At 37.0% G+C, this 16,044-nt stretch overlaps 1 protein-coding gene across 5 annotated transcripts in view; it reads left to right on the plus strand.

Annotated features, from left to right (window-relative positions):
* The window catches only part of NCK1 (NCK adaptor protein 1), a 79,825-nt gene that overhangs the window by 43,552 nt on the left and 20,229 nt on the right, over positions 1 to 16,044 (plus strand). For 4 of the 5 annotated variants that reach the window (XM_043875298.1, XM_043875300.1, XM_043875301.1 and 1 more), the window contains exon 2: positions 9,292 to 9,535. In XM_043875298.1, coding sequence (XP_043731233.1) covers positions 9,310 to 9,535 — 226 coding nt within the window. In that variant the 5' untranslated portion in view covers positions 9,292 to 9,309. Of the gene's footprint in view, positions 1 to 9,291; positions 9,536 to 11,652; positions 12,075 to 16,044 lie in introns of those variants that run through there. The other variant, XM_043875302.1, reaches the window with a different exon arrangement.

Below are 16,044 nucleotides of genomic sequence, written 5' to 3' on the forward strand. Positions count from 1 at the left end.
AAATATTTATAATTGCAAGCTTTCTAAAGTAACTGCTTTAAGAGGGATTTCAGGGGCCTGTCATCAAGTTTTAGCTGGAACAAACAATAAATTCTTCTGGCAACATTGAACTTTCTCAGGCAGGAAATTAAGGGGGCTGGAGGAGTCATCTTAGGGATGGAGCCATAAGTTGTTGGAAACTATCCTAGTGTTTGTTCAAGTCTGTTAGTGAGAGAAGTCATTTATGACAAAGCATTTATGCTGAGAGTCTGCAGTTTTTATAGATCAAGTTTGAGGCCTAGTCAAGAAGAGAGTTCAGAGGAGCCTGACTAGAATTTGGTCAAGAAGAAGTCTTTGTCATAGATTACATTCTTCTGCTCTTCTTTCATGGGAGTTTTCCCCATATTCTCCAGTTCCTGTAGCCAGAAAAGTTGGGTTCTCTTACTAGACGTCTGAGCACTGAAGAATTGATGCTTTCGAATTGTGGTGCTGGAGAAGACTGTTGAGAGTCCTTTGGACAGCAAGGAGATCAAACCATTCAATCCTAAAGGAAATCAACCCTGAATATTCGTTGAAAGGACTGATGCTGAAGCTCTAATACTTTGGCCACCAGATGTGAGGAGCTGACTCATTGGAAAACACCCTGATGCTGTGAAAGATTGAAGGCAGGAGGAAACAGGAATGACAGAGGATAAGATGGTTGGTTGACGTCACTGACTCAGTGGGCGTGAGTTTGAACAAACTGGGGGAGAAAGAGATGGGGACAGGGGAGCCTGGTGTGCTGCAGTCCATGGGGTCTCAAAGAGCTGGACACGACTTAGCGACTGAAGCAACAACATGTACAGTTTCAGTCTCCTGTGTTGTTGCTCAGTTTTGGGCACAACTATCCCTGCCTTCAGGGTGAAGTGGTTAGAGAAAGCATAGATGTCCCTTTGGGTTCTTTTTCAAGAAAAATTATTTTTCTTTTGATTGTGCTGCACAGCATGTGGGATGCTAGTTCCATGACCAGGACTCAAACCCACATTCCCTGCATTGGGAGTGCAGAATCTTAACCTCTGGGCTGCCAGGAAAGTCCCCTCTCAGGGTCTTAATGTATACACTATCTCCACCATTGTGGCAGTAATGCAGATCCACTGTTGCTGGCCTTGGGACAGGGCTGGGAGAGAAGGAAAAGAAGAAAACAACCTCAGGGACTTAACTTACCCACTCTGGCTTTCAAGAGCCTTTTCCCCCAGTGCTTTGGCCGGGTAGCTTCTCTTCCATCTGAAGTTTTTCCTTATTGTACCTGCTACACAATTTCCTGTTCTGCTTAGTTTTAGGTCAAAGCTAAGAAATAAAGTGTGTGTGTGGTGGGGTGATGACCAAAAGGAAATTTATTGTTCAGTCAAATTTGAAAGGAAGTTTATGTATTCAAAGAGAAATTTATGTATTGATCTTTTTTCCAAGTTTATTTTCCTCTCCAAGCTACCTATTGTATACTTCGCAGAGTCCTTAGGTAGCTGATTCTTTGCATTTTTTTCATGTGTTTTAGTTGTGATCGGTTGGAGAGAGGATTTGCATCAGGCTTATTTACACTCATCATTCCTGAAATTAAGAATACTTGGGCCAGTGATTTTTAATATTTAAAACAGTATGGAAAAGTTCATTCCACATTAGAAACTAGTTTTAGATTCCACATTAGAAACTAGTCTTTAAGAAACTCTACAGCTTGTCATGTTTTGGTGTAGTACCAAAAAAGAACCCACAGTTATCTGAAAACACTTTAAAAATACTCTTTCCCTTTTCCAGCTATGCATTTATGTGAAACCAGGTTTTCTTTTCAGCCAAAACAATGTTGGTGGTTTAGTTGCTAAGTCGTGCCCGACTCTTGCGACCCCATGGACTGTAGCCCGCTAGGCTCCTCTGTCCATGGGATTTTCCAGGCAAGAATACTGGAGTGGATTGCCATTTCCTTCTCCAGGGGATCTTCCCAACCCAGGAGTCGAACCCTGGTCTCCTGCATTGCAGGCAGATTCTTTACTGACTGAGCTATGAGGGAAGCCCAAAACAATGTTGTAATACAGTAAATGCAGAAACAGATATGAGAATCCACCTTCTATTAAATAGTCAGACATTTTAAAAAGATATGCAAAAATTAAAATAATCCTACTCTTTTCGTTAATGTTTTGTTTTAGCAAATATAATTTTCACTTAAAATATGTTAAAACATATTGGCTTAAATGTGATTATATTTAATTGAACTAAAAATGTCCTAACATTTTCTTACCTTTAATTTCTGTGGTAAATATTGATAGAACCAACATAAAAAAGCTCTTTGAGTCTTCAGGTTTTAAGTATGTGAAGGGGTTTTGAAACCAAATAGTTTGAGAATTGTTGATTTAGTAGGTAATTGGTTTCCATGTGTTTATAACCTGTATATTCCTCTTCTGTTCGTTAAGAGTCAGCAGTAATCAAAAGTACAGGAACTCTGGGGTGGGGGGGAGTGAAAAGAACATGTATTTGACTCCCAGTTTCCATTGCTTATTTTCACAGGTTGAAAAACCATTTAATTTCTTAATACCTGTATTAGAAAGTGAGGATAATACTTTAAATGATTGTTGTGAGGGAAATGCTAGGTTATGCCTGAATCATAGACCTTCAGTAAATATTCCTTGGTATAGAGTTACATATTTTTAACAACTCTCAGCCTTTTTGAGAGTGTAAAAGCCTTTCATTTTAAGCCAGTAGGTGTTCTCTAACTCAGTCCGTTGATCGCTTTCCAGTTAGAATGAATGGTATAATTTATGAAGATTCCTAGAACAGTAAATTTCCTATTGTCTTTAGTGACATATTGAAATGATCGAGTTCTTTAATTCCAACTTGGTTCTGTTCTTGTAGTAACCAGATTAGTGAGTGTGTGAAGATCCAGTTTGGGAATGAGATTGGAAGTGAATTTGAAAAACAAACTAAGATGAGGAAATAAGTCCAGGAAAAAAAGACAAGCAGGATGTGGGTACTGTAAAGTGAGAATGATGTCAAGTGTGAGGTCCATGATGTTTATATGATGAGAGCAGGGCAGGCAGGCAGTGAAGATCAGTGGACAGCTTTATAATGGAAATCCAACACTCAATGTCAGGGAGGAATTGGACACTGGTGAGGCTCTTCGGTTTAGGTGCTAGGTTCAAGGACAGAGACAAAAGGATAGGAATCTCATTCCTGAAAGCAAGAATGGGGGCAGAGAACATCCCAATGCAAATATTGTTAGTGTAGTTGGAAATACGGAGCTGAAGCTTTTGTGGGAGAGTTTGGAATATTAATTGACAGTCTTTACAACCAGCCCTCTGGGTTGGATCAAAGAGAGTGCAGTGGAGTCACTACATTTTTAATTTAGGTCATTTAAACTAAGCTTGGATAAAAGAGAGCAAGAGAGAAATGGCTGTTAGAATAGTGCAAATGTTACTACTTGTAATTCTCCTCTGAGCATCTGTTCCAGGGCAAGCATGAGATGGGAAACATTTACTTTTGTTTTCTCAGTTTGCCTCAGTTGCTGTCCCTCTCATAGTGTCATGTCATTTCACTTTGTTACGTGTTTTCAAAGATGCAGAGTTTTCCCCACTGTCTGAACTCTATAAAGTTAGCTCTTTTATCTGGTCCTTAACTGAGAGATGGTCATCAGAGGAAAGCTAAATTATAAGTGGGTTTTGTTTTTGTTTTAGAATGTAGTTGTTTAAATTTCGAATGTAATTCTGCTGTAAAGCAGATTGCATTTTATATCAACTTAACTACTCTTATATTTCTTTTTTTATCTTACTTGCCCCATGTTCCTCATCCATATTTTGTGTTTTGGATGCCTGTTCTGATTAGCAAGCTTTCAGTTGGTTTTCTCTCTTTTTTTGGTACATTAAAAAAATCAAGTAATATGAGTGAAAAATAGTCAAACCACACATATATATGGAGTGTAGAGAGGGAAATGAAAGTCTTACCCCTCACTGTACGGTTTGATGTGTATCCCCCTTGAACTTTTAATGTAGTAGGATTTTTTCAAAATATCATAGTCATATTGCTTTGAATTTGATGGTGTGATCACTCACCTAGAGCCAGACATCCTGGAATGTGAAGTCAAGTGGGCCCTAGGAAGCATCACTACAAACAAAGCTAGTGGAGGAGATGGAATTCAGTTGAACTGTTTCAAATCCTAAAAGATGACGTGAAAGGGCTGCACTCAGTATGCCAGCAAATTTGGAAAACTCAGCAGTGGCCACAGTACTGAAAAACGTCAGTTTTCATTCCAATCCCAAAGAAAGGCAATGCCAAAGAATGTTCAAACTACTGCACAATTGCACTCATCTCACCTGCAAGTAAAGTACTGCTCAAAATTCTCCAAGTCAGGCTTCAACAGTATGTGAACTGTGAACTTCCAGATGTTCAAGCTGGATTTGAAAAGGAAGAGGAACCAGAGATCAAATTGCCAACATCTGCTGGATCATCAAAAAAGCAAGAGTTCCAGAAAAACATCTATTTCTGCTTTATTGACTATGCCAAAGCCTTTGACTGTGTGGATCACAATAAACTGTGGAAAATTCTGAAAGAGATGGGAATACCAGACCGCCTGACCTGGCTCTTGAGAAACCTGTATGCAGGTCAAGAAGCAGCAGTTAGAACTGGACATGGAACAACTGCTGCTGCTAAGTTGCTTCAGTCATGTCCAGCTCTGTGCGACCCCATAGACGGCAGCCCACCAGGCTCCCCTCTCCCTGGGGTTCTCCAGGCAAGAACACTGGAGTGGGTTGCCATTTCCTTCTCCAATGCATGAAAGTGAAAAGTGAAAGTGAAGTTGCTCAGTCATGTCTGGCTCTTAGTGACCCCATGGACTGCAGCCTACCAAGCTCCTCCGTCCATGGGATTTTCCAGGCAAGAGTACTGGAGTGGGTTGCCATTGCCTTCTCCAGTGGAACAACAGACTGGTTCCAAATAGGAAACGGAGTACGTCAAGGCTGTATATTGTCACCCTGCTTATTTAACTTATATGCAGAGTACATCATGAGAAATGCTGGGCTGTTTGAAGCACAAGCTGGAATCAAGATTGCCGGGAGAAATACCAATAACCTCAGATATGCAGATGATACCACCCTTATGGCAGAAAGTGAAGAAGAACTGAAGAGCCTCTTGAAGAAAGTGAAAGAGGAGAGTGAAAAAGTTGGCTTAAAACTCAATATTCAGAAAACTAAGATCATGGCATCTGGTTCTGTCACTTCCTGGCAAATAGATGGGGAAACAGTGAGAGACTTTTATTTTTCTGGGCTCCAAAACCACTGCAGATGGTGATTGCAGCCATGAAATTAAAAGATGCTTACTCCTTGAAAGAAAAGCTATGACCAACCTAGACAGCATATTAAAAAGCAGAGACATTACTTTGTCAACAAAGGTCCATCTAGTCAAAGCTATGGTTTTTCCAGTAGTCATGTATGGATGTGAGAGTTGAACTATAAACAAAGCTGAGCGCCGAAGAATTGATGCTTTTGAACTGTGGTGTTGGAGAGCACTCTTGAGAGTCCCTTGGACTGCAAGGAGATCCAACCAGTCCATCCTAATGGAAATCAGTCCTGGGTGTTCATTGGAAAGACTGATGCTGAAGCTGAAACTCCAATACTTTGGCCACCTCATGCGAAGAACCGACTCATTTGAAAAGACCCTGATGCTGGTAAAGAATGAAGGCAGGAGGATGAGGGGATGACAGAGGATGAGATGATTGAATGACATCACCGATTCAATGGCTATGAGTTTGAGTAAACTCTGGGAGTTGGTGATAGACAGGGGGGCCTGGCATACTGCAGTCCATGTTGTCACAAAGAATCAGACACAACTGAGCAACTGAACTGAACTGAATTGACCATACTTGAGTCATTATTTTAGAAGACTGGTAGGTTTTGAGGCCTTTGCAATAACTCCCCAAAGGTATCTTCCTTGTAGATACAGTTGAATGCTAGGGGTTGTTGAATTCTAAATTAAAATGCATTTCTCTGAATATGCTGAAGAACTTAACTTCTTTGTTGAGAAAACAGAATGCTATTCAATAAGCAGAAGCTGAATTTATTTGCTTGCTAAACCAGAGGTAGCTATTTATGTATAATGATCTCTCTGAAGAAAGTAGAGAGCTAATCTAGGTTCAGGAGTAAGTTAAGTTTGCAACATTTCCTCTTTTTATTCTAAAAGAGTTTGTGTAAGTTGGAATTATTTTTTCCTTTTTTTTTTGTTGTTGTTGTTCTTTTAATTTTAATAGAATATGCCTGTGAAACTATCTGACCCTGGGGTTTTCATTTATGGGAAGATTTCTTAATGACTAATTCAATTTTACTACTTTTATTACTTTAATTTTTCTATAAATTTGTACATTTACTTTTTCTCATATATATTGATAAAGATTTTAATATTGCTGTGGCTTTTGAATGTCTAGCATCTATAATTATGACTCCCTTTTAATTTATATTTGGGTGTACTTTTTCCTTTTTTTCATTTTTAAAAAATGTGTTGAAGTATAGTTGATTTACAAGGTTGTGTTAATTTCTGCTGTACAGCAAAGTGGTTCAGTTTTATATATATTCTTTTTCATGTTCTTTTCCATTATGGTTTATCACAGGATATTGAATATAGATCCCTGTGTTATACAGTAGGTCCTTGTTTATCTATTCAATACATAATAGTTTGCTAATCCCAAACTCCCTCATGCATGTGTTCCTGCCCTCGACAGCCTCGACAGTTTTTCCTCTGTGTCTGTCAGTCTTTTTTATAGATAATTTCATTTATGTCATTGTATTTTTAAATAATTTTATTTTGGCTGTGCTGGATCTTCATTGCAGTGCATGAAGCTCTTTGTTGTGGCACGTGGGCTTTCTCTAGTTGCAGTGAGTGGGGGCTGTTGTCTAGTTGTGGTGTGCGGGTTTCTCAATGCTGTGGTTTCTCTTGTTGTATCACGGGTACACAGGCTTCAGTAGTTTTGGCACACGGGCTCAGTTGCCCTGCAACGTGTTGGATCTTATTTTCCAGTCCAGGGTTCAAATCCTTGTTTCCTGTGCTGGCAAGTGGATCCCCAACCACTGGATCACCAGGGAAGTCTCAATGTGTCATATTTTAATAAGTGATGTCATATGGTATTTGTCTTTCTCTTTCTGACTTACTTCACTTAGTATAATAGTCTATAGGTCTAATCATGTTGCTGAACATGACATTATTTCATTCTTTTTATGGCTGAGTAGTATTCCACTGTGTATATATACCACATGTTCTTTATCCATTCCTGTTTCCATGGACATTTAGGCTGTTTCCATGTCTTGGCTATTGTAAGTAGTGCCGCAGTGAACATTAAGGTGTGTGTATCTTTTTTATTTATAGTTTTGTCTGGATATATGCTTAGGAGTGGGATTGCAGCCTCATATGACAGCTCTGTTGTTAGTTTTTTCTGTTTTTTTTAATTATTATTATTATTTTTTTTTTGAGGAAACTTGACCCTGTTTTTCATGGTGACTCCACCAATTTACATTCCCACCAACAGTATAGGGTGGTTCCCTTTTCTCCACATCTTCTCTGGCATTTGTTATTTGTTGGCCTTTCAGTGATTGCCTTTCTGACCAAGGTGAGATGTTGCTTCATTATGGTTTTGATTTGCATTTTTCTAATAATTAGTGATGTTTAGCGATGTCGAGCATCTTTTCATGTGCGTGTTGGCCATCTATATGTCGTCTTTGGAGAAATGCATGTAGGTCTTCTGCCCATTTTTTGATTGGGGTTTTTTTTTTTTTTTTTTTTTACTGAGTTGTATGAGCTGTTTGTATATTTTGGAAATTAAGCCCTTGTCAGTCACATTGTTTGCAGATGTTTTCTCCCAGTCCATAGGTTATCTTTTTGTTGTGCTTGTGGTATCCTTTGCTGTATAAAAGCTTGAAGGTTTGATTAGGTCCTGTTTGCTTTTATTTCCGTTGCCTTAGGAGACTGACTTAAAATATTGGTACGATTTATGTCAGAGAATATCTTGCTTATACTCTTAAGAGTTTTATGGTGTCATATCTTATATTTAAGTCTTTAAGCCATTTTGAGTTTATTTTTATGTATGATATTATGAGAGTGTGTTCTAACTTCATTGATTTACAGGTAGCTGTCCAGCTTTCCCAACACCACTTGCTGATGAGACTGTCTTTTCTCTATTGTATATTCTTCCCTCCTTTGCTGAAGATTAACCATAGGTGTGGCTTTATCTCTGGACTCTATTCCTTTTTTCATTTTTTAGTCTTGTCAGAACTATGTCTTCGCTTTCTGTTTCATTAAATTATGCTTTTATTTGTATTATTTCCTTTTATCTGCTTTTCTTTATGTTCTTTTCTAACTGAAGACAGATGATCCGTTCATTAATTTATTTTTAACTTTTTTTATTTTTCTGATGTAATTATTTATAACTACAGATCTCTTTTATATACTCCTTTTGCTGCATCACACAAAGTTATTTGTATAGTCTTTAATTTTACTTATAAGTATTTTCAAAATTCTGTTAAGATTTCTTCTGTGACTCATCAGTGTTTGTTGTTATTGTTTTGCTCAGTCGTGTCTGACTTAGTGACCCCATGGGCTATAGCCCACCAGGATCCTCTGTCCATGGGATTCTCCAGGCAAGAATACTGGAGTGGGTTGCCATTTCCTTCTCCACATCAGTTTTTAGAAGTTTCTAAACCTATAAGATTTTTTAAAAGCTATCTTTTTGTTATGATTGTCAGAGAATATGATTTAGGATACCAGGTACATGAAAAATGTGTAGAGATTTTTATTGCATTTGTTTGGATTTTGTATATACCCTTGTTTGTGTTCTTCTGTTTGGAAGTTATATTTGTATATGTTTATTGCATCAAACTTAATAGTTATGATGTCAGTTCTTCTTTAACCTTTCTAATTTTTTGTCTTCTTAATTTACTACTGAGATAAATATGTTAAAAGTTAAACCTCTATGACAATGGATTTGTCAGTTTTTTCTTGTTTTGTCAATCTAGTTTGGACCTATATTAATAGGTACACATAAGCTTAGCTGTTATATATATTGAATAAAACCTTTTATAAGGATATAGTGACTTTCCTTATCACTAGTGATAGCTTTGCCTTAAAGTCCTTTTGTGTGTTATTAATATATCTATACCAGTTTTGTATTGATTAGTATTTGCCTGGTATTTTAATTTTTTTCCCTATTTTTATTTTTTAACCATTCACTACTCCTAGGTTCTTAGGTGTGTTTCTCTTGACAAGCGTGTAGACGACTTCTCAGTCTTATATGAAATATTTTCTGTGTGGTTACAGTGCAGAAGGTGCTGAACAATGGCAGAGGAAGTGGTAGTAGTAGCCAAGTTTGATTATGTGGCCCAACAAGAACAAGAGCTGGACATCAAGAAGAATGAGAGATTGTGGCTTCTGGATGATTCTAAGTCCTGGTGGCGAGTTCGAAATTCCATGAATAAAACAGGTTTTGTGCCTTCTAACTATGTGGAAAGGAAAAACAGTGCCCGGAAAGCATCTATTGTTAAAAACCTAAAAGATACCTTAGGTAAGTTATTTTTGTTTTAAAACAAAAACATCAATACTTTCTTTTTAATGAATGCTAGAAATTCGTTCTTTGTACAGAATTTTGGCATCAGTGGGCAGAACTGACTAGAACATCCCAAGCTGGGATTTCAGCTAGGCAAGGTAAGTTTGGCTCCTAGCAAGTGTATTCAAATCAGGTGTGTTCAAAGAGACCAGTGAAGGTCATTTTCTGTAAATCTAGCTAGTGGAACTGACTCTGATTTTCTGTCAGGGGCTTCTTGAATGGTAGGTACCTATTGGAGTTTAGACAGTTTCTCCATATAATTGAGATGGGGATAAATGAATGAGATGCAGAATATCCTCCTTGTCATTAAGGTCACTTATTTTACAGGATACATTGATGGATTTTATATCTAATGGCTTACATTTTGATGTTTGCTTTTAAAAACAAACTCATTTTGTTCTTATATTAGTTGTGGATCATTACCATATATTAGCATCTACAAAGCTTATCTTTCTTATTTTCTCTTTTTTTCTCTTCTCTCTTCCTGTAACTGTAAATTTTGTTCCTACTGACCTTCCCTTAGGACCATAAATAGGGGAACCTACTTCATGTTGGGCTTGACCACGCTGTGATAGGAAGGAAATACGCACAGATGAGAACCAGTCTGTCTCTCTCTTTTTAAAAAACTCTCCTTAGCTGACAGGAAGGAATTGGGAGGGACAGAGTTTCCCTCAGGTATTCAGGCAAGCATGCTGTTACTTAATAGTTCTTGGTGTATATGTAGAAGAAAAAGTATAATTTCTCCTTGAAAAAGGTAGTTTGAGAATAATGTGACTTTTGAGAATAATGTGACATGATTGAACATGGAGTATTATTGACTGCTTTATATTTTTATTTCTTACTCAGCATTATTCTTCTATTCTAAAGGTAATTTAATAAATGAAGTTATTAACCATACATTTAAATGCTTTAATTTAATTAGGCTTACCTTTTTTTGTGTGTGTGAGATTTTTGAGGTCATAGTTATAAGTTAATATTATTTAATTATTTAATCTTAGTTTTTAAATGGAAGACAGTCAGAAAGAGATTGTCCTTGAATGGTTGAAGAGATCAAAGTTAGAACCAGGAATACTTACAATTTTGTAAATAATTGAATATTTATTTAAAGTATATTGATTAGGGGTCTTTGGGAAAATTAAGGTGACTTCTGTCAAAGTATGCTTTGTAGTGATGAAGGCACAGACAGGACTAGGGACACACCGAGATAAACTTTCCTGTCCTTTAAAAAGGGTAGTGGCATCCTGAGACTATAGCAGATGTGACAGTAATTGACAAAAGACAATGAAAACACTAATACAGAGCAAGGAGAAAAAAACCCCAGTTTTAGTTAAAACTTCATATAAATTTTGAAAGCTTTATTAGATATAGTTTTTGTTATTAATACTCCTGGGAAACCTTCCATACTATTTTCTGATACTATTGAGACAGTTTTAGGTGTCTTGAGACTGTATCTTTTTAACTGCCTTGACACTGTATTATTGAGACTGTTACCTAGTGAAGTTCTAGGCTATCATTGTATTATTAAAATTATTGCTGTCTATTCCAAAGTACTTGGAAACATTCTGTTTTAAAGTAGTGACCTACAGTTAGCCTGTATAATGATGTAAATCCAGCTTTTGCCTTGCATAGACAGCCTTCTCCCCTTTCTCAAGGTTTCTGAATCCCGTTTTGGTAACTTAAATGTTCCATATAATTAATGGATTTGTTTCACAATGATTGTGCTGATGGAGATACTGTTTGAAGGTTAAGAAAGAAAAGGAGAAAACAAAGGAAAGAATGAATACATGATGAAAAATAGAAAAATAGTACAGATGAATGTAGTTCCAGGGTGGGAGTAGAGACTCAGACATACAGAACTCTGGGAGAAGGGGTTAGGAAAGGGGAGGGTGGGATGAACTGGGAGATTAGGTTTGACAGAAACACACTAACACGTGTGAAACAGATAGCTGTGGGAACCTGCTCTGCAGCTCGGGGAGCTCAGCTTAGTGCGCTGATGACCTCGATGGGTGGGTTGGGGTGTAGGATGCAAGGGAGACCCAGAGGGAGGGGGTGTAGACACACATGTTGCCGACTCACTTCGTTGTACAGCAGAAACTAGCACAACATTGAAAAGTAATTCTACTCCAATTAAAAAAGAATGAATACATGAATATATTTTCAACTACTGAAAAAATACATGCTTTAAATGTGTGCTATAAAACTTCTTCCAAAATAAATCTGAATAGTAAGGTCATATTTGTGGCCATCACGATATCCTTGTTTTATAAGTTCTGTTAGCATTCAGGGAAAAAATGTTTTGGCAAGAGAAAAGCCTTAGGAAAACTTTCTATTGCCTGGATGTGGGCCAGGTCACATGGATGGGGTGTGGGGAGTTTCAGTGTTGCAGAACCAGGAAGTTCACTGAAAATTATCCTGAGCTGTGTTAACAAACTGACGAAAGAGAACACGGGATTTTTTTTCAAAATGGATTGGCTAAAGGTGTTTAAAGATTTTTTCAGTAAGTTAATCTGTTTATTATATCTATAGCTTTCTTGTGTTTGAATTAGAGTTTTCAGTTTGTGAATTTAAAGGAAAACTATAAGGAGAGAGCATGGCGGGTTTATATAGGCTGGTGCTTTATGTTTGTGAATCATAAGCTAACTGGCAATATATCTGATAGTAATAGCTTTGACTTGATAAGTAAAATAACTTCAAAATTTTTAATATCAATATTTAAATAACAAATAGAAAAAGTACAAATGATTTGACTTTGATGTAGTTAGTTCTCTGAACTTAGCATAGACATTTGAAATGAACTAAATAAATTGTAAACATATTAAAATCAGGAGGAGAAAAAGGATTTAAGTGAGCAAGTTCCTTCATCCTCAGCATTTGAAGTAACATGATATTGTTATTACTTTTTACTTAGACTTTAGAGGACTGATGTAGAAGATAATGCTTAATGAAAGCACCGGTATAAGAGAGTATTTTAATTTAATCAGTGTCAGATTGCTAGAAATTGCTGTTTTGGTTAATGTGAGATTTGACAGTTTGAAATGAGTTGTGAGAGCAGCTTCATACAAAGAATTTGAAAACATTGACAGAAAATAGTGAACTCTTGGATTGTTTTGAGTCGAGGTTTTAAAGTGATTCTGATACTAACAAAGAACCTAACCTGTGGATCTGCTGATAGCCTCTTTATACTCCTATGATAGTGAACTTGATTTGGTCTCTTTGAACAGTTGCTCAGTGGTTCTAGAAAAATGAACAGAGAAATTGTTGTATAACTCTCTTATATAAGGAGTCTAAGGAAACAGAGTAACCTGTCAGGAGATTTTGGGGCAAAGAGCAAAATGGAAAGGCATCAGGTACTTCATTGGCAAAAAAGCTGTGATTCATTTTTTTCGGTAACTTTGGTGGCCAAATGAATCCTTCTGGAATATGTCTCTCTTATTTACTTTTTGGGGAGTTGTTAAAATTTTAGATCCATTTTTGGGAGTTAGTTTTCCTTTTAAAGAGTTTATTCATTCATTCATTCATTCATCAACATTTTTATTGAGAACCTACCTACTGCAAGCCAGATAAAAACTAATTGTCACAAAACTTAAGATTCTGATGGAGAGGTAGGTGATCATTGTTATTTATTGTTAATATTTCTTAAGTTTGATTTTAAGTGATACTGATCGTAAACCAACAGAAGTGATATAAAAAGGATATCTTTTTATATCTGTAAGATCTTAAAGAGACTGTATAACTGATACAGTGATTTATTATATACCATCAATATAATTGCACATCTGAACAGGAACTTGAACCCTGGACCCTCATATTAAAAGTCATAGCCTGAATAGCCTGAGCTATCCAGGCTCATATAAAATTATCATTCTATTGAATCTTAGAAAGTTGATAGTTATTCTTAAATACATTTGTAGACTTAGAGTCAGGATTTGAGATTTATAACCAAAATATTCGTTTCCTCACTGCTTACAGTAAGCCGAAATTTTTACTAATTTAGTTTTATAGCTTGTTAGAATAGAAATAGGTTGTTCACCCACTGTTTCCCTGAACGGACTTGAAACATAGAGGAAAAAATATTTGTGCTCCTTGTGTGGTAGGCAACTAGAACCGTTGAGAACAGAAAGGGCATTGTTTCAGATAAAGCAGAGAATAATAAAAAGCAGTAATTTATCTTATTTCATGTAAATCAGGTGAACTGATAAAAATACAAAAAAAATTAAATAAAAGCCTCTATTGGAAAGAACATCATTTATAATATTTAGAATTCCTTCATTCTCTTCCCAGATATACCACTTATTAGCCATGTGGCTAGGGGTGTATGACTTTGCTGATTTCCTGTTTCTTATTTGTAAAGGAGAGAGTTGGGCAAGACCAGATGATCTTGGAAATTCCCTACTGACTCTGAAAGTCTTAAGTCTTATAGTCCTGGTACACAGCTGATCAGCCTTACATGTGTTATAGAAATCAGGGGAAAATCCATAAGGGGGAAACTGGTTTTGAAGAAATAGGAACATAAGAACAGAATTATAGTTCCCTAAAGAAATAGCAAGGATCAGTAATAATTTTATTCTTTTATTTTTGCTGCGCTGGGTCTTCATTGTGGCACACAGGCTTCTCTTATTGCAGAGCACGCGGGGCTCAGTAGTTGAGGCATGTGGGCTTAACTGCACACAGCATGTGGGATTTTCGTTCACTGACCAGGAATTGGACCTGCCTCCCCTGCATTGGAAGGGGGATTCTTAACCACTGGACCACCACAGAAGTGCCCCGTCAGACTCATTCTGTTGAACATTTATTTACTGTGTGATTTAGATGGAGGGAAAATGACATTCTTAAAGTAAAGACCTAATGATGAAAGTGTAACTAGTACACTGAGTTCAGAAACACATTTGAAAGCTAAAAACTGAGAAACAGATTAATAGAGACAGACATTAATGTAAAAGTCTACATTAAGTTTTTAAAGGGGATTGAAAAATCGATGAGAAACTGTCCTGGCAGCAGTTTACATGAGTAAAAGACTTAGCAGGAGCTGCTGTGATAATGTATGTGCTAAAAAAAAAATCTCAGCATTTTATATGATGGTATTGATTCAAATTTATGAGGCACTCAGGTAAAGGGCTGCAGTGTGTGTTGGCCAAATAAAACATGACATAGTCTATTCATTTTGGAGAGCTATACTTTAACAGTGGTTTTGAGAAACTCACGTGCTTCCAAATATTGGCATCAGGTTTATCAAAGGATTTGGAAACCAGGTTACATAATGAATAGTTAATGGGTACAAAGATTTGCCTTAACTATCCTATAGGAGAGGACAACTATTTTATAAAGATGGAGTATTCACAGTGCTTGACTAGATTCTTGAAAACTTTTGAGGAGTTAATAGTACATTGTTTTGGTCAAGAAATCGTGCTATAGGAAGAAAGAAGTAAGACTAGTGGATTGGAGTGGAAGGGGAAGAGTGTGAGTGAGGGGAAGCTTGAAAGCTATACTAACGCTTTTGATTTTTTTAAACAAAGCTAATGATAAAAATGACTACCTCAGAGTTATGCACATCCTGAGTGCATAGAACTGAGTATTTCCCTCCGAATCCTGGGCACGTCCAACTATTTCATGCTATAGTAAAAGTATAGTAACAAAATAAAATAGTAAAAAAAAAAAAAAAAAATTAAAAAGTATAGTTAAAAAAACGCTTATTTTTGAAAAAATAAATTCCAGAAGCATTCAGTTCAGTTCAGTCGCTCAGTCGTGTCCGACTCTTTGCGACCCCATGAATCACAGCACGCCAGGCCTCCCTGTCCATTACCAACTCTGGGAGTTTACTCAGACTCATGTCCATCAAGTCGGTGATGCCATCCAGCCATCTCATCATCTGTCGTCCCCTTCTCTTGCCCCCAATCCCTCCCAGCATCAGGGTCTTTTCCAATGAGTCAACTCTTTGCATGAGGTGGCCAAAGTATTAAGAGTTTCAACTTCAGCATCAGTCCTACCAATGTACACCCAGGACTGATCTCCTTTAGGATGGACTGGTTGGATCTCCTTGCAGTCCAAGGGACTCACAAGAGTCTTCTCCAACACCACGGTTCAAAAGCATCAATTTTTCGGCACTCAGATTTCTTCACAGTCCAACTCTCAACATCCATACGTGACCACTGAAAAAACCACAGTCTTGACTAGATGGACCTTTGTTGGCAAAGTAATGTCTCTGCTTTTTTTTTTTTTTTTTATGTCTCTGCTTTTTAATATGCTGTCTAGATTGGTTAGGAGGTAGGAAAATATCGATAATCATCACCATCGATTGAGTGCCTGCTGTGTGCTATGTACTGTGCTGAGTGCTTTCCATTATAAACTTTTAAAAATTCGTTACAAAATTTTTCTGAGATAGGTAGTTACTATACACCACGTTTCAGAAACAAGGAAACTGGAGTTTAAAGAAGGTTAAATAACTTGACCAAGCTCTGATTAATCTGTAA

This window comes from Cervus elaphus, chromosome 19 (genome assembly GCF_910594005.1).
Source record: "Cervus elaphus chromosome 19, mCerEla1.1, whole genome shotgun sequence".
NCBI lineage: Eukaryota > Metazoa > Chordata > Mammalia > Artiodactyla > Cervidae > Cervus > Cervus elaphus.